The following is a 24132-nucleotide window of genomic DNA, read 5'->3' on the forward strand; positions in this document are numbered from 1 at the left end:
ACAAAGATAAAAAAAAAAAAAAGATAAATTGCATTTTTACTCAGTGCTTATTAAAGAAAATTTCCCTTGCTTTATCCCAAGAGAATTCCAAACTTGAAGTTCCATACTTTTTTAAAAATTAAATTTCAATGAGAAAATAGGATATCTTTCATCACGGAATCTTCTGAAATGTTCTGTGAAATTCTTTCCTGTTTCAAGTCTCTGATTTCAGATGTTTCCTAATGCGTTTGTTTTTTGTTTTTTGTTTGTTTGTTTGTTTGTTTTGTTTTGTTTTGTTTTCATACATTTCACATCATTTCCAATGGAAATTAGAAGTTTATTTAAATTTCTGTTTAGTCTCCACTTCATGTTTTCAGGAAATCTGTTCTGCTGGTTAATCCATTCTGCTGGTTAATCCATAGTTTGAAATGTGGAAAATTTAACACATCTAACAATTTTTACTTAGAATGATAATTTTCCTCCTTTCCTCCCCTTATGTCTGTTTCAGTAACAGAAATTTACTTTTTCTCTATTTTTTTTTTCTTTTTGAATTTCAGACTTACCAATGAGTCTTTGAGAGACCAACTATCTCTTTAAGATCAGAATTCTTAACAAAAACAAATTTCCTTTTGTGTTGAAGAGCCCTAGAAAGGGGGCTTCAAAATTTATTTTGCATGTGACCTACTAATCTGCAACTTGAAATACACTAGACTAAGACATAACTTACTGTAATTCAAGTGTACTCTTCACAGTGTCAGCCTTTCCCAGTTGATTCTCTTTAACATGAAGTGAACATATGTTTTTGCCTGTGCTCTGAAATCTCATTTCATGTCCCCCACTTGCTTGTAATGTATCTTCTTCTATACAGGAGTTGTTTTTTCAGGTTGTTTTTGCTTATAACCCCACACAGAAAGTCTTCTGCTGTTAGGTCTCATTGCCATTCACCAAGAGGTTGTTGTTTCCACTGAAGTTGTTGTGTATTCACTTTTGTAAGGGAAGCAGGTCATTTTTCAGGGGAAAGGAATGTTTACACAAATCAGTACATGCAGTGTTGTTGTCTCTCCAGTGTCCCAGAGAAAAGTACCTCTAGACCACACCGCTGTTTTGTTGCAAAGAGGAAGTACAGATGCAATTAATTCAAGAAGAATCTGTAAAAAAAGCAGAAGACAGCAGAGGACCCAGGTGTAGAGAGGACAGTGATCCACAGTGTGATCTAAAAACCCATATTAATTAATTTTAATTCAAGCAATTTAACATATGTCTTGCAGACCTCTTTGTGGAGTGGAATCCTACTCAACAGAGTATTTACAGTCAAATTTAGAGAACAGAGAACATAAGCACTTCCTCTGCCAGGCCCTCTATATTCATCTGTGTGCCTTTATACTGCTTTCCTTTTCCCATTCCCATTTCTTTTCCTGTTCCCATTCTCATTCCTATACTTATTCCCATTCCCATTTATTGTCCCTTCTAACATGTTTGCTGTAGACAAGAAGACTAGATATTTAAATCACTTTTGAAATTCAATTGTATAGTGAATTTCTTGCAGTCCAGAGTACAGGTGACATTTACCAACAGCACAAAATGAAAGAAGGTTTGGTCTTTGTTCTTCCAAAACAGTTGTCTTAAGCCAACACCGACACATTGTGCTGCTTCCAATAATTCTTTTAGGTTGCTGCATAACTATATCTTTGTTTATCTTCTATCACAAAATGTGAGTCATGAAGATTCCCTGATTTTCATTGTCCCAGATGATCAACATTGACTTGTGACTCTGTGATCAACATTGACTTGTGATGTGACCCTTAAACATTTTGCATCTGCTAATTTTAAACACTCCGTTTCTTTTTTTGTCTTAGTGAGAAAACTGCTATAGTGTGGAACTTTTGTACATAAAAGGAAAATGTTCTAAAATAGAGCCCACTCATTTGTAAGACATTGAGGACTTCAGTGTTTCACCCAAAATGGTCTTGAGGAATAGATTTTCTGATATGAAGGACTATGGTTCAAGTACTAATATTCCAGGTTATATCTTTTCTTTCTGCTCTTGAGCCATTTTTTGCAAGTAATAACATTACTGGTGAGGAAGAATATAAAAATGGTTCAAAATTCTGGAAGATCAGTAAAAGCAAAATGGCTTCTTTGGGTGGATTCAGGATCAAAGTTTTTTATGCCTTCCTTATTTGGTTGAAGCTGTTGAGATACTCAAGCTAAAATCAAAGACAATGACAGCAGAAATGTTCCCAATTTCATAAAATGAACTGTGAGTTGAATTCCGCTAACTCATTAATAGAAAGAAGTCTTCAATTGACCTGTTGGTCTTCCTCAAATCCAGACTGTCAGTTTTGTACCTGTTTTTGTTAGGAAATTCCATAGAGCCGATCACTTGAATCACCTTCTGTTATGCAGTACATGTGAACTGAAAGAAAAACTTTGGAGATGAGGGACCCCAGCATGATCAATGTGTTTTTCTAGAACAGTGTTTTCCAGTTATGTTCTGATACTCTCAGAATTCCTTTCTTTTCCTTCCTTCAATTCCTTTCCTCCCCTTATGTCTGTTTCAGTAACAGAAATTTACTTTTTCTCTATTTTTTTTTCTTTTTGAATTTCAGACTTATCAATGAGTCTTTGAGGGACCAGCTGCTAGTTACCATCCAGAAGACTTTCACATACACTCGAACCCAGGCACAACACCTCTTCATTATCCTCATGGAGTGCATGAAGAAGAAGGAACTGGTATGTTTACACATTCCTTAGGGACAAAGACAAAGCTCAATGTATTGTTTTGATTGAGCTTCTCAGGCTCCTACGCCTTTCAGCTACAAAAAAAAAAAAAAAAAAAAAAAAAAAAAAAAAAGTTTATCTGTCACTTTTTACTCATACTTATAGTTTCATGCATAACATAAGATCTTTCAACAATTTCTAGGAGCTCTGTGAAAGTACTTTTGTGGAAGCAAAAGCAAAATCACATTTTAAAGCACTTGGGAATTCAACTGGGTCTTTTATTATTTTTATTTTAATTTTTACTTTTATTTCTTACAAATGACTGAGCAGACATCCTTCCATTTTGTAATATAATCCTTCTTAGACTTGTTTTTAGTTCATATTGCAGCTTCCTGAAATTCCAGACTGAAGGCATACTGCAATATTTTGTATAAGGTAAAAACAAAGAAGAAATATTGACTCAGGTGTTTTACAGAGTTTTTGTTTTCTGAAATTATTGTAGTTTCTGTGACTTCATCCTCTGCAATGCCTTTTAATTTCAGTTGAAAATATGGCATATAATGAATAATACCACTGAAACATGATGGGAAATTATGATTAAGAAGTGTTAATAAAAATCTCCGTTCTAGTCAGAGTTTTCAAAACAGAAGTTAGTTCTTTATATGGTTTAACTCACCAAGTTTTCACAAACAAGCAGTTCATGCATCCATCAAGAACTCGTTGCTCTTCCTCATGCATAATTAACTGTTTACATGTATCACTATCACCGAGAACATGTAACCATTGCTGGGAAGAGCAGAGAGCAGCAAAAGAAAGAAGCTTCTTTTCAAAACAGAAGTTAGTTCTTTATATGGTTTAACTCACCAAGTTTTCACAAACAAGCAGTTCATGCATCCGTCAAGAATTGACAGGGTCTGGGAAAGGCCACTCTGGTAAGCCAGAGAGGTACATGTCCCTGGAAAAATAAAATAAAAAATAAATGGTTTTGTTTCTGTTTTGTTTGGGTTTTTTGTTTGTTTTTCCTGAACATATAAATGGTCATTCCACTTGTCTTCATGGTTAACTTGCAACTTATGTGTTGTCCAATTAAACAATTCATATGTCACTCTGAAGTAGCTGGGTGTGTTGGGAAGAGATCTGGAGAGCCAGTACAGTGAAGATGCTTGATATTTATTGCCTTTTTCTTTCAGAGGCAGATCCAAATTGTCCAGAAACACAAAGATGCAGTTTATAAGCAACCTGTATTGCAAAGCTAACATTTTACCCCAGTACTACCCCAGCTTTTACTCATTATATTGGTTATTTACCCAAAGTACTGAGAAGCTGCTGTTATTTACCCAAAGTACTGAGAAACCTAGCAGTTTCTATTCTATCTGGACTACCAGTAAGACTTATTCGTCTCCAGGGGTTTCTAATCTGTCTGACTGAAAAGGCTGGAGCGAGCCTGTCCACATTTCTGGAACAGTTCTGAAAAAAAAATTTTAACCTGGTCTTATAATCAAACATTGTAATCGTAAAAAAAGGGGAACATGTTTTAATTTCTTTGCTAAGTATTTTGAAAATAACGGATTACAAAGGGAAAATAATAAAAATAAAAATAAAAATAAAATAAAATAAAATAAAATAAAATAAAATAAAAATAAATAAAATAAAATAAAATAAAATAAAATAAAATAAAATAAAATAAAATAAACATCTACTATAATAATGTTTGGATTTGATGATCCTGAAGGTGTTTTCCATCCTAGATGATTCTATGATTCTATATACTAGCTTCAAAACACAGAAAACACAGTGTTGTTTTTAAGCTGGATGTAGAAGTTCAGAGAATTAATATGCTAATTACCCATCATCTGGATGTATTTATTAATGTACACATAGACAAATTTGAATTAAATATTAGCTAAATCAAATGGACTTTTAAGAATTTGCCAATGAATTTTCAAATTATCTTTTAATTAATTATTATTTATTTTTCTGGCCCTTCCCAAAGGCTTGAAATTTCATTCTAATCCATTTAAAAAAATAAATAAATAAATAAATTGGGTTTCATAAACAAATTATTTCAGCTAAGATCTTGTAATGCTAGTGGAGTATTTTTCATAGAGGCAGAAGAGGGAGTGGTGACTCCTCAAACAGTGAAAATTGTGGTTCCTGCAGGAGTATAATTGCTGTGAACAGCGTGTAACTGGGTAGTAAAGATCTGTAGCAAGGGAACATCATGTTGCTAATGGTCTGCTGGTTGCTGGAATTCTCATCTCACCCATGGAAACACTGCGTGAGATTTCCAGCATAGAGTGTACTGATGTTAATTAGTCCTCTGTGTCCAAATGGAGGGGCCAATCGTCTTCAGTAGTGACTGTAGCAAATCTCCTAATTTTAATGAAGGTTAAATCTCCTTTGCAGTCAATGCAGATCAATAGGCTTAGTCTAGTATGTAGGCCCTACCTCTGTAAATAAGTCTTAGGGTTCTACACGGAAGTTCTGTATTCTGTAAGCTTTATTTGATCCCTTTTTGCTAGGAAGACAATATCATGTGTTTTTTTCTTGTTCCACCAAGAAGTCAGCTGAGCTTTGCTATTGACTCCACAGAAAACATAGTCTGTGCAAGGAGAATTCTGCTTTTTCCTTGTTTTTTTTTTTTGTTTGTTTGTTTGTTTGTTTGTTTGCTATTATTATTATTTCAGAAATCCAGTGAACAAGTTCAACAAGCCAAACAGTTACTTAACAAATATATATATATATATATATATTGTAATTCACCAAAGCCTTGAACAACTTTTGATCCTAGCAGCTGCTTTTCAACTGCTGGCAGATGAAGTTGGGCTTATGCTGACAAAAAAAAAAAAAAAAAAAAAAAAAAAAAAAAAAAAGTTTTAAAAAATGTAAAAACAAAACTGTGCAATTTGTTGAGAGGTCTGGAGAAAAAGTCTTGCAAGGAGCAGTTGAGGGAGCTGGCGTTGTTCAGCCTGGAGAAGAGGAGGCTCAGGGGTGACCTTATTGCACTCTACAGGTACCTGAAAGGAGGCTGTAGCGAGGTGGGGGTTGGTCTATTCTCCCACGTGCCTGGTGACAGGATGAGGGGGAATGGGTTAAAGTTGTGCCAGGGAGGTTTAGGTTGGATATTAGGAAAAACTTCTTTCCTGAACGGGTTGTTAGATGTTGGAATAGGCTGCCCAGGGAAGTGGTTGAGTCACCATCCCTGGAGGTCTTTCAAAGACATTTAGATGTAGAGCTTAGGGATATGGTTTAGTGGAGGACTTAGTGTTAGGTCAGAGGTTGGACTCAGTGATCTTGGAGGTCTCTTCCAACCTAGATGATTCTGTGATTCTGTGATTTAGTCAGTTATTTGGTCCTTCCTAAACCACTGATGCCATTTTCAGCACAAGTCTGATGCTGTTCTTTTGTGACACAAGCCACCTGGAGTGCTATAGTAAATATCTGGTCTGTTGCTTACAGTCAGTAAGTGGACAACTGTAGGTTTATTTGATGCAGTCGGCATATAGAATTATCACAGGTGGAGCCACCTATTAGATACTTACTACAAATCTCTTCTTTTTCTATGTATTGTATGATTAAAATTACATTTTTTTCAGATTTAGATTTAGATTGTTTCTTTTCCCTTAAAAATATGTTTGTAGGAACTTCTGTTAAACCATTTACACTATTAACAAGTGTACTTGGTCTGTCTGGGATGGAGTTCACTTTATCCACAGCACCCCACACAGTGCTGTGCTCTGCACTTTTAGCTAGAACAGAATTTATTTTGCAGCAATGTCTTGTCTATTGCTGAGCAGAGCTGTCACAGCACCAAGGCCATCACTTCAACACTCCATAAAACCACTGGGCTGAGAGTGGCAAGAGGTGGGGAGGGAACAAGGCAGCTTACCTAAACAAACCAAAGGAATATTGCATGTCACATGATGTCACACACACCAATAAAACCTGGGGAATGGGAAGAAGAAGGGGGTACTCTCATGAAAACACTGGTCTTCCCAAGCAATATACACACAGGTCCTGCTTTCAGGAAATGGTTGAACATCACTTGAGGATAGGAAGTAGAAAGTATTTTTTTTTCTCCTTTTGCTTCTGCACGCCTTCTTTTTTTCCTTTCCTTAAACTGTTCCTATATCAAATGCTCAAGACTTTTTTCATTTTTCCTCCATTTAATTCTTCATTTTCTCCCCCTACCTATCCCTTTACATTCTCATCCTGTTGAGAAAGGGGAGTAAGAGAGCAGCTCTGTGGTACTGACACTGTTCATCAGTGTTAAACCACCCCAGCAAGTAATTATGCAAAATGCACACCGAGCCATTATACAGCCCTGTCAATTGTCCCAGTAATGAAAGTTAAGGCAGAAATGTAGCATGTGGCCAGCAAGGTAATACAGGCAACAATATGATACACAATATAATACAAACCAGTATTTCCAGTCAGGAAGTTGGAAGGATTCAATGCAGTGTGTACACTCCATGTAATGGTCAGAAACCTTTCTCACTACCCATCCCAGTAATGTCTGACAAGCTGTAATTTTTTTTGCCAATCTTAGAAAATAAAATTTCTCTTTCCATGGCTTCAGGTGAGTCATGGAGACCCATTCATTAATGCTATAATATCTTATTCATTGATGAGGAGTTCACTGTATGAGATGGAACTTCCATGTAGACACAGCAACATCTGCTAATTTGTCATCTAGAGAAGCTCATGTAGATCAACTGAGCTGCCTTTTCCAAGTATCACCTGCTTAATATTAGTACTAAAACAATTATGAAACTAAAGGTTCGTGGCTAATTTTTCTGGTTGGTTTCTGTGCGTCGTCACATTATTGACGACCTAAATCCAGAATAGACATACTCCTGTATCATCTATAACAAAGCAACCTGGGCACCCATATTCTGTCAGACTATTTGTACAGACGTTGCACAGAAAATAAATAAATAAATAAATAAAAATAAATAAATAAAAATAAATAAATAAAATAAATAAAATAAAATTGTGTTTAAAATGGAGCAAGAGTCCCCAGTCTTAATATTGTTGTTATCCAATCAACTCACCACACTTCCCTCTAAAATCAGCATTTGAAGATGTATCTGAGCATGTAGGTCCTACAGACAGCATTGTTTAAGGCAGCAGTTTGCAAGACATAATTTTTCAGTATATACAGCAGTGAGAATGAACAAATTGGACTTTTGCTCTCTTAAAATAAGAGAATAATAGGTTTATCTATCTCAGTGCTTTTTACATTATTGATCTCTTTTTTTATTAAAATTTGCTTTGAAATATGATCTAGTTTTTCAGTGGTTAGTATCCTTGAGCAAGATAAAGGTTATGGGTTAAATCATCTGAATAAAAGCCTAGAATAACATTAGCTTTCTTGGCTGTTTTTTACAGAAATAGTACTATACCCAAGATCGTTAGCTTAGCAAGAGAGCAAAGACGCTGCAGATCCAAGGACAAGTGCCAAAATGGATGTATTTATTCAGTCATAACACTGGCTAAGGCTGTGAGTTTCTGCCAGTTCCTAATTTCCCAGAATGATTTAAAGGGACTTGTATGGGGACACACACTTATGAGATGACGTGAGATGAATGAGACTGTAAATGTAAAGTAAAGTTCAAATGGCATGCACATGGGTGTCTCTCAGCAGGCCAGACACACACAGGCATAGTTAACTCCGTTAACTATGACCTCTTCAGCTAACTCTGACCTCCTCAGTCTGTGGCATGGATGCCTGTTTGTTTGTCAGAAGAGTACATTCTGGAGTAAACAATAGTTTAATGGGATTAAATAGCTAAATGTCTGATGCCTATCATCTTGTTACCCCAAGCCATTTCTCTTCCTAGTTGTTCTCAACCAGTTCCTGTACTGCAAGCCTTCATGGAATTACAGAATCATAGAATCATAGAATGGCTTGGGTTGGAAGGGACCATAAAGATCATCTAACTCCAACCCCCCTGCCAGTAAATCAGGTTGGCCAAGGCCAATCTGGACTTGAACTCCTCCAGGGATGGGACATCTACAAGTTCTTTGGGGAAACTCTTTCCAGTGCCTCACTACCCTTACAGTGATGAATTTCTTCCTAATGTCTAACCTAAATCTATTCTCTTTTAGTTTAAGACCATTCCCTCTTGTTCAATCATTATCTACCCAAGCAAAGATTTCCTCCCCATCCCTTTTATAAGACCCCTTTAAGTACTGAAAGGCCGCAATGAGGTCTCCCCATAGCCTTCTCTTCTTTAGACTGAACAGCCCCACTTTTCTCAGTCTTTCTTCATAGGAGAGGTGCTCCAGCCCTCTGATCAACTTTGTGGCCCTCCTCTGGACCCACTTTAACAGGTCCATATCTTCACTGTGCTGGGAGACTGAAACCTGGGTGTAGTACTCTAGGCGGGGCCTCACAAGAGCAGAGCAGAGGGGGACAATCACCTCTCTCAACCTGCTGCCCACTCCTCTTTTGATACAGCCCAGGACGCTGTTGGCCTTCTGGGCTGTAGGCACTGCCAGCTCATGTCAAGACTCATCCACCAGAAGTCACTCTCTGCAGGGCTGCACTCTGTGAGTTCTTCTCCTAGCCTGTCCTCATGTCTGGGATTGCCCCAATCCAGGTGCAGCACCTTTCGCTTTGTCTTGTTGAACCTCATTAGGTTCACATGGGCCCACTTCTCCAGCCTGTCCAGGGACCTTTGAATGACACCTGTTCTTTTGCTGTCAGCTGTACCACTCACCTTGGTGTCATTTACAAACTTACTGAGGGTGCACTTAGTCCCATTGTCTATGTCATTGAAGAACATATTGAAAAGCAGCAATCCCAAGACAGACCCCTAAGGGACACAACTCATCACCAGCCTCCACCTGGACATAGAACCATTGATCACAACTCTCTGGGTGCGGCCATCCAGCCAATTCCTTATCTTCCAGGTGGTCCACCCTTCAAGTCCATTGAGGTTTTCCAAATTAATGATTAGGGTGCTGTATTTGACCACGTCAAAAGCCTTACAGAAGTCCAAGTAGATGAAAGCGGTTGGTCTTCTTTTGTTGACTGATGCAGTCACTCCATCATAGAAGTCCAGCAGATTGGTCAAGCACAATTTGCCCTTGGCAAAGCTGTGCTGGCTGTCCTGGATCACATCTTTGTCTTGCATATGCCTTAATATTGTCTCCAGGGAGATCTGTTCCATGATCTTGCAGTGAGTCTCACTGGTCTGTAGTTCCCTGAGTCTTACATTCTACCCTTTTTAAAACTAGGTGTGATGTTCTCTTTTTCCTGTCACTGGGTACTTCACTTGACCGCCATGATTTTTCAAATATGATGAAGAGTGGCTTGGCAACTACATCAGCTAATTCCCTCAAGACCCTGGAATGCATGTCATCAGGCCCCATAGGCTTGTAGTTGTGCCAGGAGGTCACAAACTTGCTCTTTACTTACAGTGGGAGGGACTCTGCTCCCCCAGCACCTGCCTATATATCTGAGGACTCAAGAAGTGTGGGAAGCCTGACCCCTGTGAAGACTGAGACAAAGAAGTTGTAAAGTACCTCTGCCTTCTCCTCATCTGTTGTTACCAGTTCTCTGTATTCATTTTTCAGAAGTAGTAAATATGTGTGTGGAAACACATCCATGTTTAGCATCAAAATATGCTGATGCACAGTAAATTAAAGGACAATATCTAAATTCTGTTTCTCTGCTTATATTCTTTGTGGGTTACAACTTACATTTATTCTTGTTTCCTCAACATTAAAATCAGGAGCTTGTACACTGCCTGTATAGACTGATAAATTGCCTAATGTAACAGTATGAAAACACAAGGGAAAAGGGTTGTTTTCAATGTTTTTACTTCCAAAACTTATTTGGGGTCATTTATTCTACTGGAAATACATAGAGAATCATGGAATCACAAGGGTTAGAAAAGACCTCCAAGATCATCTCGTCCAACCATCCCCCCACCACCAATATCACCCACTAAACAGAGTCCCTAAGCACCACATCCAACCTTATTACATTTCAAACAGTTAGCAGTGCTGTAAGGCTTAAAAGGTATGTGTACACTGTAAGTTTTTTACATGGGACAGAGCTGTGACTTTTCCATAGCATTCTCTCAACAGTCATTAAGAGGTTGACACATCTGTCTCAGTCTCAAACAAAAGCTACCAATTACTGGAGAAACCAAACACTGACAGTAATTTCTATAACATGATTTTCTGTGCACCTAGATGGCTCCTCATTTGCAGAATTGCTGCCTTTCTTATAAGCACTGATTTTTTTGTTTGTTCTCTGCTTGTTACCAGAAAATGAGTCTGTGACAAATTGTTGGATCAAGCAATAATGTAAAGTGTGTTGCAGTGCTGCCACAAAGCAAAAGGAAATGCAAATAATTCTGAAACTTTGCAGCCAACATTCAAACTTTTCCTCTCGTGTATGCTCCCTCTTGTTTCCTCATTTGGAATTCCCTTTTTTATTCCTCAGAATAGCATACCATTTAATTTAGGTTTTCTTTCCTTAAACATAATTCTCTCTAATCTTTCTGTTCCTGAATTTCTTCTTATTTGGCCTCCCTCTTTCTTCTGCAGTATTATCCATCTACTCACCTGCTCACTTTGATCTTTGTTATGCCTCCACAAAAAGCATGTTTTCCTCTGAGCTAAACAGGATTATTTATTGCAAGAAAAAAGAAAATGCTTTCCCCTATTATCTGAGCCATTTTGAGACTTTGCATAACAGACCTCCTTGTTTAAAGTCTACTTTTTCTTTTCAGAGGAATTTTCCTCTGAAATATTCAGATAGATGTAGCTAAATTATAAATGTCAACATGCCTCTAGAAGGAACTGCCTATGTTTATGAACCTGTCCTCTCAAACAGGGGAGTTTCAAGCTCTATTCATAGTTGTATCTGTGGCTTTTTGTGTTTTGTTTTACTATTATTATTATTATTATTATTGTTATTGTAGAAAAGGAGGTGTGTTGTTTTTCTGACCAAGACGCATACAAACATCAATTATTGAATTTGCCATAGGTGAGATTTCAGGACATTCAAAAGATTGTATGAAGATAGAAAAAAAAAAAAATCATTTAGAGTAATTTGAAATAACTGTATTTTCTCCTGATGTGACAGTGAAATGCCAGTGAAAAACAATCCCTTCCCTAAAAGCATGAATAATTTGGAGCACTCTTAAGATGCTAAGAATACAGTATGTAAAGAGAGTAAGAGAGTACTGTTGGCTGCTTTCTCTGCTGGTATCAAATCCACCCTGCTTTTTTCTCTCTCTTCAGCTATCCATTGTGTAGTCAGCATGCACTGTCAATCTGAGGTACAGAAAACAATATTTCTTCTTTTTCTCTTGCCTCCATGACAGTGGGTAAAATGTTTTTTTTAGTGCAGTTGTACATTCTTCCTGCTGATATGATGTTGTATCCTCTTTCTTCAAACAAATACCAGCTAAAAATCTGAATATATTTCAGCTTTTTTCTTACTCTGAAGGGGCTGACACTAACCTTACTGTAATAAATAATAATAATAATAATAAAATAATTTAAAAAAAATTAACTGTAATAGGATACTTTAGAAATACTTAGAGCAGCCTGGTGTTGCATAGCTATTCAAATTCAATCCTAGGCATTTATAACTGTCCTTGAACAGAAGAAGCTCTTCTCTTTCTATCAAGTTTTCAGAATAAGTCTTAGGGGAAAAAGAAAAAAAAAAAAAAAATGTTGGGAGGGAAGGCAGGAAGGACTTAGTTTTGGTTAGAAAAGACATCAAAAGAACCAAATATTCTGATAGTTGGGAATAACCCTTTTGTCTTGTGATTAATTTCACCAAATGCTATTTTGAACTATTGTGAAATATTTCTATGAAATGAACTCCCATACCATGACCTGGAGAATTTGCAGTTAGTGCTGACCATGGCTGATGTTCTTTACCTATTGTTCTTGCTTCTCCTTCTAGTGGTACAATCATCTTCATCCATTTAGAATCTTAACCTGTTCACCATGCGACAGTTCACTCTAAGGAAAGTTTATCATTCGTATATCCAACAAGGCCTGAAAATAGAAAACACTGATAGAGCTATTCTTTCTCTTGCTTTATACTTGCTTTAAAGAGGAATCTATAAAGCTGTGCCAAGGATTTTCCCATGGGCATGTATGACTTGCTGATCAAATAACTTGAATTGTGTCTGTCTGTCTGCTGCACCCTCTCCTGCCTTCTCCAAAACCCCTGCTTCACCCAGGTTAGTAAGGGACATAAGTACAAACAGTTACAAAGGAACTGCACAGGGGAAGCAGTTCTAAGAATTCCAAAATTTTGTGATTAGAATACTGGAACCTATAGTACTTAGGTGCTCCGAAGTGTCTCAATGCCCATGCAACTTCAGAGGTTGAATCACCTATGACTTCATTTGCTTTCTGTTTGACCACATTTTCCCTCGTCAGCATCTATTTGATGTATTTTCTTCCTAGATGGTCCTTTGGTATGGCAGCTCCCATTAAGGAAACTGCATATACTCATCTGCATTACTCACAGCGGTAATCTGTATTTCTAAGGTAACCCTGAATTTATATGCACACAAAACTTGGGAAATCCTAAATGTCAATGTAATATCTGTGTGTGCCAGTGTGTCACTTAGTTCTGAAAGGCTGTCTCATATTATTGCTCTCAGGTAAAACAGTATTGCTTGACTGTGCCTATAGAAGTGCAATGCAGTACCAGCATGAAGATAAACGAATAACAGGATTCATCATATCAGGTTAAACTAACCCTACTGAGCCAGAAGAGGCAAAGGAAAACTTAGATAAAACAAAATCTGACAAACAAGAATGAAGTTCGTGCTAAGCAAAACACACAAACTAACAAATAACAACAACAACAAAGAGCTGTTTTAATATGACTGCTTTTAATAAAGAGTCTAAGGTCAGATAATCTCTTCCTCTTGCTCAGCTCTGCAACTACCCCACCCTCCATTGATTTCTATCCTGCTGATTTCTCTTCTACATCTCTTTGTTTTTCACTTGCTTTCTACCTGCCTTGCCTGAAAATTAGGTTTCTACCCTGCTGGACTGTAATTATTGCTGGCAAGGACAACAATGTGCTGCAATCATTGTGCTTGCAGAGGTTTGTTTTGGCTCAGTGCTTTCCTAGCACATTTTTCTAGGAAGAAATAGGACACAGCTAGGGTTTTTTGTTGTTTACATTTTTATTTTTCCTGGAAGTTACTAGTGTAAGTTCTGTTTCAAGAAAATCTACAATGAGATAGAGAGAAGACCTCTCCAGCCTTGTTTTGTTTTGTTTTGTTTTTCTTTTCCTGCTTTTAAGAACAAACCTCATCCATTTCACTCAGGCAGAATTTGTAGAGGGAAATGAAAAGTAGTCTTCTGTGCTGTGGTACCTTCACTTTTTCCTTTCACTATAAAACTAAGACAACATTTTTCCAGGTGGCTCTCAATCACCTCTTCCTGTGAGGATCCCAGCAGAGCTAGTGATCTCTACTCCGTCCCCTCTTCATTTTCCTCCTATAACAAGCTCATCAGGGGACTAGGAAGGTCCCCTGTTTCACCTGCAACTGTTAAATTCAGCCTCTCACAAACACAGAAACATTTAAAAGTGAGCAATCTGAGATGCTATCTACTGTACTTTATAAATAGATCACTGTGGGCATATCAAACAAGTCAAACTTTACAGCTACAGTAAGAATCAGAATGCCCATTAATGCTGCTTTTGCAGCTCGTTGGTGCAGCTTTTATTGGTGTCTTAGAGCTATTCTTGCATGTCTGTTTCAATTGTGTTTTCATCTGAAGATTTAACTCTTTCAGTGCAATGCAATACATTTTTGTATTTGTAAGGAGTGTTAACATCAGCTTTTATATATTTGTAAAGAAGAGAAGAAAAATAGATTAAAAAAATAAAGCTTGTGCAGTTGTTGGAATTCACACTTGTACACTGAGATGCCTCAGGCAATTATCCAAAAGAACCATTTCAAGCCAATAAATTGGGTGAACACTGAGGAAGGAAAGAGGTAATCAAAAAAAGACCAATCTCAAAATACCCAAGGTAGTTGGTGAGGAACAGAAAAATAATAATAAATAAATAAATAAATAAAAAGTTATTTTAAAGTAATTGAGTTTAACATCAGCAGTTGAAACTACTGGCTACATGGAAGTAATAACGTGGCCCAAAATGTCTGGGCGAAAAGAGTACATTTTTTTCTTTTCTGAACATAAATTGTTGTGTTTTTTTTGTTGTTGTTCAAAAAAAAAAAAATAGCTGAATAAGTTAAATGGTAGTTTTTCTTTGTAATATAAGGTTGTTATGAAAAAAATAAAAAACTATTTTATAGATATAGTTTGAATCAGATCAGCATAAAGAAAATTTCTCAGTTTAAGCTAATCTCTTTCACACCAATTCCAAAGAATTTGGAATTTACTACAGCAACTATTCCCATTATGTTTATTTTTCCAGGGCAAACAAGTCTTAAGTATGCATTACTTTTTAACTTTGTTGTTGTTGTTGTTTGCTTGTTTTTTGTTGTTGTTGTTTTTGGTTTTTTTTGCTTGTTTGCTTTTGTGTTGTTTTATATATATAATTTTATATATGTACATATTATATATATATAATTAAATAGTCTGGATCTCAATGCCTTATTAACTTATTTCTCCTTTTAGTTTTTCACTTTGGCTGTACAGATGCTATAACTGTATAGAAGGTTTAAGCAGGACTACATTAGGCTTAAGCAGGAGGCTGGTCTTTTTCAAGATGAGCAGCTCTGAGGAACTATGTCACTTCTTTTCCTTTAAATAAGTAAAGCTTTATTTTTTGTGTCTCGGTTATCAAGTTGGTTTCTAAGTTTTTATTAATTGCTGTTTTTACTTCTCAGAGGCAGATGTTCATCCAGTAAAAGGTGACTGGAAACAGAGTTTACTGACCCAGATGTTTTCCTTTAGCACTGAAGTTTTATATATGTTAGTGCAGTAGCATCTGTAAGCCATTTTAACAAGGCTCTGGTCAATGTCCTGCTTTAACAACATTGATGTGTTGGTTATCAGTTGTCTGCAATGATTTATCCACCAACATACTGGGAAGTAGCACCCCATAACTTGTCAAATACATTTATAATTCTTGAAACTAGATGAGTAAATTACAAACACAAAATTTATACACATTATTTGAATGAAAAAAAAAAAAAAAAAAAAGTCATCAGAAGGGTAGACCTCCAGGAAAATGGACAGATTTGTTTGTTTGCTTGCTTGTTTGTTTGTTTAGAGATACAGAAATATTGAACATTTCTGAGTGTAATGTCTGCATAAATACTGTAACATATGTCCCCATGTCCTTAGTCCTCTAACTACAAGAATTAAAGTATGCTAAAAAACTACAAAGAGTACATAAGTAGAGAAATTAATCTGTATTTTTTGGAACAATTGTTGTCTCCTTATACTTGTAGTTATAAAATTCAGAAATAAAATTCATGCTTTCTTTATGTCAGAAATGTGTATAGCATAAAGCTATACAATCTGATCCAACAATGAACCATGTAAAAAAATTCTGTTTCTCACAATGTTTTACAATGCTTGTTTATTTTCTCCGGTTAGCCATGTTTTAATGTGACAGAAAAAAAGACAAAGGGACAACATCCGTGTCTGCATTTCTAATAGAAATTATGAGAAAAGACAGGGGGCATATGCAACCCTCTTCATTAATGAAGTATTCAGGCATGATTACAGAAGCCTGTTGTAAAGCTGCAACTGGAGTAACATTCCAGATCTGTTCTAGATGCTGATGGCTCCTCACAGCCTTTTGGTCTGGCACAAATCTTCAAGAGCTAAGGCAGAAAAAGAAAGTGTATGGCCAGTGGAAGCAAGGTCAAGCAACCTGAGAGGATTGCAGAGATGCTGCTCACCTTTGGAGGGAGAGAATTTGTGTGGCCAAGGCTCAATTAGAGCTGAAGCTGGCCAGCAGCATAAAAAGGCTTTTTCAAGTATGACAGGAAAACAAGGACCAGAGCAAACATTGGTCTGATACTTGATGAAGACAGTCACCTAACAAACAGGGATACAGACAAAGCAGAGGCATTTAATGCATTTTTTGCCTCTGTCTTCAACACCAGTGATGGGCTATGGGATACCATCTGCCCTGAGCTGGAGGACCATGACGGTGGGAATGATAAACTCCCAGTTAACCCCAAACTTGTGTGGGATTTGCTTCTCCTCCTGGATGCATATGTCAATGAGGCCCAATCGGATTCATCCCAGAATACTCAGAGAGCTGGCTGATCAAAGAATCATAGAATCATTAATGTTGGAAAAGACCTCCAAGATCTTCTGGTCCAACCATCACTGTACTACCAATCTCAGCCACTAAACCATGTCCTTAAGCACGCCAGGGAAGGTGCCACAGCCTCCCTGGGCAACCCACTCCAATGCCTGACTGCTCTTTCTGAGAAGAAGGTCTCCTAATTTCTAATCTAAACCTTACCTGGCACAGCTTGAGGCCATTCCCTCTAGTCCTATCACTAGTTATCTATGAGAAGACGCTGACCCCTGGGTCCCACAACTTCCTTTCAGGTAGTGATAGAGAGCAATAAGGTCTCCCCTGAGCCTCCTCTTCTCGACTAAACAACCCCAGTTCCCTGAGCCACTCCTCATAAGACTTGTGTTCCAGAACTTTCACCATTTTTGTAGCCCTTCTCTGGACATGCTTCAGGGCATGTCCTGATGTCATCATAGGACCTCTCTCAATTATTTTCAATTGTCTTGGGAATCCAGGGAGGTCCCAGTTGACTGGAAGCTGGCAAATGTGGTCCCAGTTTTCAGGAAGGGCAAGAAAGAAGATCCTGAAAATTGCAGGCCTGTCAGTCTCACTTCAGTGCCTGGTAAAATTATGGAGAAGATGATTCTGGGAGTTATTGAAAAACTCCTAAAGAACAATACAGTCATTGGTTAGAGCCAACATGGGTTTACTAGAGGAAGGTCATGTCTAACAAACTTAATTTCCTTCTATTACAAGATCACCCAGCTAGTTGACCAAAGGAAGCCACGCTGGATTTCAGAAAAGCTTTCAATACTGTCTCTCACAGTATCCTACTGGACAAAATGACCAGAATACAGTTATATAAAAGCTTAATAAGGTGGGTGAACAATTGTCTTATGGGTCTGGCCCAGAGGGTTCTTATAGATAGGACTATATCAGGCTGGCAACCTGTCACTAGTGGGATTCCCCAGGGCTCCATCTGTGGACCAGTCCTCTTCAATGTTTTCATAAAATATTTTGATGCAGGACTTGAAGGTTTTTTGATCAAGTTCATGGACAACATTAAGATTGGGTGTATCTGTTGACTCCTTCAAAGGTGGTGAGTCCTTGCAGAGAGATCTGGACAAATGTTAGAGCTGGGCTATCAACAACAATATGAAGTTTAACAAGAGCAAGTACCAGATTCTGCACCTGTGAAACCTTGTTTATAAGAACTGAATGGGGGTTACAATGCTGGAGATCAGCCCCTCAGAAAGGGATCTGGGCATTTTGATTGACCGCAAGCTGAACATGAGCCAGCAGCATGCCCTGGAAGCCAGGAGAGCCAACCATATCCTGGGGTGCATCAAGCACGGCACTGCTAGCCAGTCAAGGGAAGTGATTGTCCCACTGTACCCTGTGCTGGTGTGGCCTCACCTTGAGTATTGTGTGCAGTTTGGAGCACCACAGTATAAGAAAGATATAAAACTATTTGAGAGTATCCAAAGGAGATCTACAAAGGTGGTGAAGGGCCTAGAGGAAAAGATCTATGAGGAGCAGCTGAAGTCACCTGTTTTGTTCAACCTGGAGAAGAGGAGACTGAGGAGAGACCTCATCGTGGTCTACAACCTCCTCATGATGAAGAGCAGAGAGGCAGGCACTGGTCTCTTCCCTCTGGTGGCCAGTGATAGGACCTGAGGGAACAGCTTAAAGCTGTGACAGGGGAGGTTCAGGAGGCTGGGTATCAAGAAAATTCACCATTTTTCAACATGAGGGTGGTTGGGCACTGGAACAGGCTCCCAAGGGATGTTGTCATGGTACTGAGCCAACTGGAGTTCAAGAAGCATTTGGACAATGCTCTCAGACACATGATCTGATTTTATTTATTCATTTATTTATTTTGAGGTGGTCCTTTGTGGACTCAGGAGTTGGACTAAATGATCCTTGTGGGTCCCTTCCAGCTCAGATGTTCTATGATTCTATGATCAATGAAGATGTCCAGTAGTGGAAATAACCAATATTTCCAGCAAATATACAAGGGGAACAAGACTATGGTTGAAAAATGCTGCAGGTCAGGACTAAAATTTCATCTACAGAATTGTGTGAAAAATCACACAAAATTGTGTGAAAAATCAGTTCAAAGGATAACTAGCTTTGAGAAATTTCTCCTAAATAAAGATTCACGAATAAGAGTGGTAAGGTGCTGCATGTTGTCCAAAATTTTCTTCATGACCAGTGACCATAAAGAGAGCATCTATGAACAGTCAGAGTTAGCCATTGCAAATCTTTGCGCTACTAACTTTCCAGTATTTTGAAATGAATAACCATGAAATTTTGCCTTGGTTAGTCTAAAATTATAGTTTAGTCTTGGGTATGAGCCCCCAGATGACTGTTAATCTATATTGAGTCCAAATATTTTTCCTATTCCTGTCTCTAATTTGGTTATCTTCTTTTTCTTTATTTTAGTGCTTGGGTTAGGCTTGACCTCTTGAACATAATAATAAATTAACTGTTACCATCTAAATGTAACCCTTTTATTCAGATGTAACTAAATTTTATATTTCTACTTTATTTTTTATACAGTAGCAATTTGTCCTGCTGGAATGAGTTGATTTTTCTGATGGAGAAAAGGTTGAAGTGAAAAGGCAGGAAAGAGAAGTTGGAATTTAAGGTTATATGTGGTCCAATACATGCAAACTTCACTTAGTTTTCCTGTGATGATAAGCTGTTCAGTGTTTGCAATTTATGTGACATCTTTTAATTAAGCTGGGAGTTCACTGAGCACAATTTTGGTTCTTCGTTCATCCACTGCAGATTCTGAACTACCTTAGCTGAGTATTTTCAGGGCCCCATGAGCTGATTCCTTTGCCTGGCCTTAAAGAACAAGAAGGGCATTTTGCCATGTGTTGGTACCACCAAGTCCAGAGCTGCAAATAGCACATTTCCAGAACCATCTGAGCTGCTTGCCAGGCTGACATGTATCCATTTAGTGTTAAGGAAGTGCCTCTTGATTCAAAAATAATGCAGGAAAATGCAAATCTTTATGAGGATATCATGCTCAAACAAATGTGGGAACACTGTATTCATTTGCAATTTTTCATCAGTTGCAAACTTACCCACAAGAGGGAAGAGGTTCCTCTTTCCTTCTTGGTAAGGGAGGAAGGCTTCCTCTTTCCTCTGCTTTCTGATACACCCTTCCCTTCCTCCCCCAACCTGACTAGTAACCTCTGTGGCATAGTTCATCATACACATAAACAGGAGAAAACTTGATCTCATCAACTTATGTTTTTACTGTGTTCTGAGATGGTACTTACATATAAATATATGTTTGTGCCTATATTAGCTATGTTCCACAGGTCAAAGAACCAGACTGACTGTACTGCAGGGAAAGCTTACTTGACAGTTGCTGTAGAGTTTTTTGTTTGTTTGTTTGTTTGTTTAAGGAAAAAAAGAAAAAAAAAAGTTGTGATATGAATATAGACATCAAGTGGCTTGCCAGAAACATCTGTAGACTCTGGATGAGGGAGAAAAAAAAAATCATTAAATTATCATTTGTAGTATTTATGGTTTGTATCAGGAACAACTTCAAGGGTCAAACCAAGTCTAATTTGAGAACTATCTTGTTAAACTGGGGAAGACATCGAATGCTAATGTAAATACTTCACATTGTGTTAGGCAGAATTTAATTCAGTTGATTAAGTAAGCTAAACCAGCTTCCATATGGCTTAATCCAGTTTGCCTTCTCATTGTCTATAATGTTGTAATATGGGGCAAAATCTCTAACATCTCATTGAACTCCCTAGTGCTCCCAGGTTCATGTTAAGTTAGAATAGGTGCTATTCTGGTCTGCAGCGAATTTCTTGGGATGTAACATGTAGGGCTATTTCAGCTGGTAAACTGAAGATTAGACTTAACCACTTTATATATTTCCTTTTCCCACCTCCTTGTACTATATTCTGGGCACTGTTTGCTGACTTCTGTTCCAGATGCTGCTGTAATTCAGTGGAGCTGTACAAGTAGGAATTTAGGGACTATTTGTGCTTCTGAATATGAGTGTAAAATATGTTTACAAAATTGTTAATTAAACATATCGCTTATTTCAAATTTTATGGGGCAGTCAGTAGTGGCAAAAGGAAAAAAGAAAAAAGAAAAAAAGAAGTTGAAAAAAGTTGCAATTTATTCAGATAAATATGTTAAAACAGGGAAAAAAAAAAAAAAAAAAACTGCAGTCTTGGTTGTCTTTCAAGAAACAGAGGTCCAAGAACATCTATTGCCATAGTAACAAAAAGAGCAAGGGGATTTACAGTTCTATATGTTTCAGTGCTGTCTCAACCAAGAGCTAAATTACCTTGAAAGAACAGCCCCACAATATTCATTCCTATTCTTTATGAATTGTGTATGTAACTTCACCACCTCAAAACTTATGTATTGTATAGATCACTGACTACATGTACCTAAAGATGTTCAGGGATCTGTTTGAAGCCTAGATTGTGTAGATAACTTTCTGTTATACCAAGTCATGAGGTTTAATATGTTGTTGATTTTTTGTTGAAAATATTTATTCAATGTCATATGCTGTAAATCAAGTCCATAACCTAAAATACACCTAATTTGTCATAGTAATGTACTGGGAACATTAAATCTAATGTTATTTTAATACAAGAATATCCTTTCATCTCTGGTTTCACTCTGTAAGTATCACCGAGGATTTTTCTTCTATATGCATATTAATACAACTTTTATCTTTGGTGAATTTTGTGTCACAAATATATATATATATATATATATATATACTCTGTGTTAATTCTATTTAATAAGCTCCCCTTAAAATGACTACATTAAATTATCAGCTTGTAGCCATCAGGACATTTTGAGACACAAATGATGTTGCCCTGATTTAATTTTTGCTTTAAAATATTACTCTGGTTTCAATAATCATGTTGTCATTTAACATTTCAGATCACAGTCTTTCGTATGGGATCAGAAGGACACCAGGATATTGATTTAGCTATCCTTACAGCATTACTAAAAGGTAATGGAGTTTCACTTTACAGCGAGTCTGTAACAATCCAAATGGATTAACTGTGTGTCTCTGCTGTGCTGGAACATGCATTTATTGACAATATGTACCATATCTAGATGGTAAATGTATACCATGAAATTGAAGTATACTTTTTGTTCTAACTACTTCGTACAAATCCAGCTCTTTCTTTAATGTTTAATAGCTCCATTTTTTTTTTTCTTTTTCTTTTCTTTTTTCTGTCTCACTCTTTATTTACCACCTACAATTGCTTACATGTCACAAAAAAACATCAGTGGTGACCCTCACAGGTTACTTTAGAAGATTAGCACTCACAAGCAGCAAGCCAAAGAACTTCCCAGATTTAGATTACTTTCATGGCTTCTCAGATTTAGATTACTTTCAAAATAGAGGAGGAGGTTTTCTCCCCTTAGACAAAACTAGCACTACTGTAAAATGTTATCACCAGTCATTCTAGAAAAGGCTGGGAACTTTGGAATTCCCTCCAGCCTCCACAGGTTATGCTGAGAACTTAGGGGTTTTAACCTTAATCTTCTCATTTGGCTATATCTTTCTAAACCATCACATGTTGCTCTTGTGCTCTTAAAAGACCATCTTACAATGAATCTGTTGCTAAAATATTTCCAAATTACAGTTCATTTTAAACCCTGGTCCTGCAAAGACATGCAATCTAGTTCAGCTCCCTTCACTATGGGATATTACCATATGGTGCAAATATAGGTAAGATTTTGAAAGCTCTGAAGTACATGTTCTTAACTGATCAAGCAAGGGTTGGGAGGATATATCCATCCATGTATATGGTATTTCCCAAGATGTGGTTTTCACAAATAGCATGTATAACACTTTAGTCATCTTGTTATTGTCTGGACTGTTTTCTGTTATGTAACACAGGCCATACTCATTTCAAAAACAGAGATAAAACATACAAAATAATTTTAAAGAGCATTCTGAGAATCATTAGGGAAAGCACTTCAGAAGGTACCTGGGGAAAGTTCTGCTTTCTGAGGCTCTTCAGCAGTTTTCTTCACGCTATTGACACTCTTACACCTGAGTAAGAGGGCAAATACTGATATTTGGCAGTCTTGAATTTGAATGATAAAAAAATAATAATAATAATAATAATAAAAAGACTTTTGAAATGGTAATAGGAACTACTCTTACTTGTTCCAGGACTGTTTTCTTCTCAGTTTCTTCATGTGTAGGATGAAAAGAGCTGTAAGAAAAGAAAAAGGGAGAAGCCTTGAATAATTTCCACCTAACCAGGAAAAAAAGAATATTTTACCTTTCACACAATTATGAATCCCATTTCCAAAATGGCCTTCAAACATTTAAATTTAAAGTCTGAACAGGGGGAGTAAACAAGCACTGGCCAGGACTACAGAGCTACCATACAGACCATGGAAATAAATAGGAATTATTTTGCAGCAGCTTCTATATGATTAGGCTTCTGTAGTACCACTTTCTCCTCTTTGTTCACTTTGATCAAGATACCAGTTGTTTGGCCTGCAGGTAACATGACTATTTAGTTGCTACCCTGAGATAACAAGTTTTAGCCATCTGCATAGTTAAATCTCAAGGCATTTTGGACATCTTCACACAGAAACAATATAAATCAATGTGAAGAAAAGTTCAATTCAATTAATTCAAACAAAGAAACAGGAATTGTATCCATCACCAAATTTGTCTTTTCTATCCATAGGAAATATTTTAATTGCAAATTTTATTTTTATCTTAAATATAACTGAATTCTTCATTATCTTCAATGTGAAGCATATTTTATTGGCATTTATCCTTAAGGTAGTCACTGACACTTTTACTCTTGATTCCTATTAGACACAGATTGTCAGGGTGTATTTTGTCAAGGTATGTTTTCAAGGTTTGAATCCCAACATCACTGGGAATCTTTAATCACCTTGGAAGAAATCCTCCTGCAAGTTGAAGGAAATAAATTATAGGCAATGGGAGAGACTGTTCTATATCTGAAAAGTTCTTTTGCTATATTTACATGAACAACCGCACCAAGTATTTTCTACTCTTCCCTTTAGTAAAAAAAAAAAAAAAAAAAAAAAAAAAAAAAAAAAAAGTGCAAGCTATCAGAACTTCTGTTATCTCAGAAGGATCCTGGGGGGTATGTTTTTTTGAATCCACCACCCAACCAGGGTGGCGTTCATTTTGTTTC

At 37.1% G+C, this 24132-nt stretch overlaps 1 protein-coding gene and 1 long non-coding RNA gene across 6 annotated transcripts in view; one reads left to right on the forward strand and one right to left on the reverse strand.

The window, feature by feature from the left end:
* The window catches only part of LOC118155701, a 207274-nt gene extending 192834 nt beyond the window's left edge, over positions 1–14440 (reverse strand). Inside the window, exon 1 of the long non-coding RNA XR_004745975.1 lies at positions 14353–14440. This is a non-coding gene — a long non-coding RNA (uncharacterized LOC118155701). The remainder of the gene's footprint in view (positions 1–14352) is intronic.
* TRPM3 (transient receptor potential cation channel subfamily M member 3) overlaps positions 1–24132 on the forward strand; it is a 466535-nt gene that overhangs the window by 372375 nt on the left and 70028 nt on the right. For all 5 annotated transcript variants that reach the window (XM_035309095.1, XM_035309092.1, XM_035309094.1 and 2 more), the window contains exons 8-9: positions 2589–2712; positions 21872–21944. In XM_035309095.1, the coding sequence (XP_035164986.1) occupies positions 2589–2712; positions 21872–21944 (197 nt within the window). The remainder of the gene's footprint in view (positions 1–2588; positions 2713–21871; positions 21945–24132) is intronic.

Source organism: Oxyura jamaicensis, chromosome Z (assembly GCF_011077185.1).
Source record: "Oxyura jamaicensis isolate SHBP4307 breed ruddy duck chromosome Z, BPBGC_Ojam_1.0, whole genome shotgun sequence".
NCBI classification, from domain to species: domain Eukaryota; kingdom Metazoa; phylum Chordata; class Aves; order Anseriformes; family Anatidae; genus Oxyura; species Oxyura jamaicensis.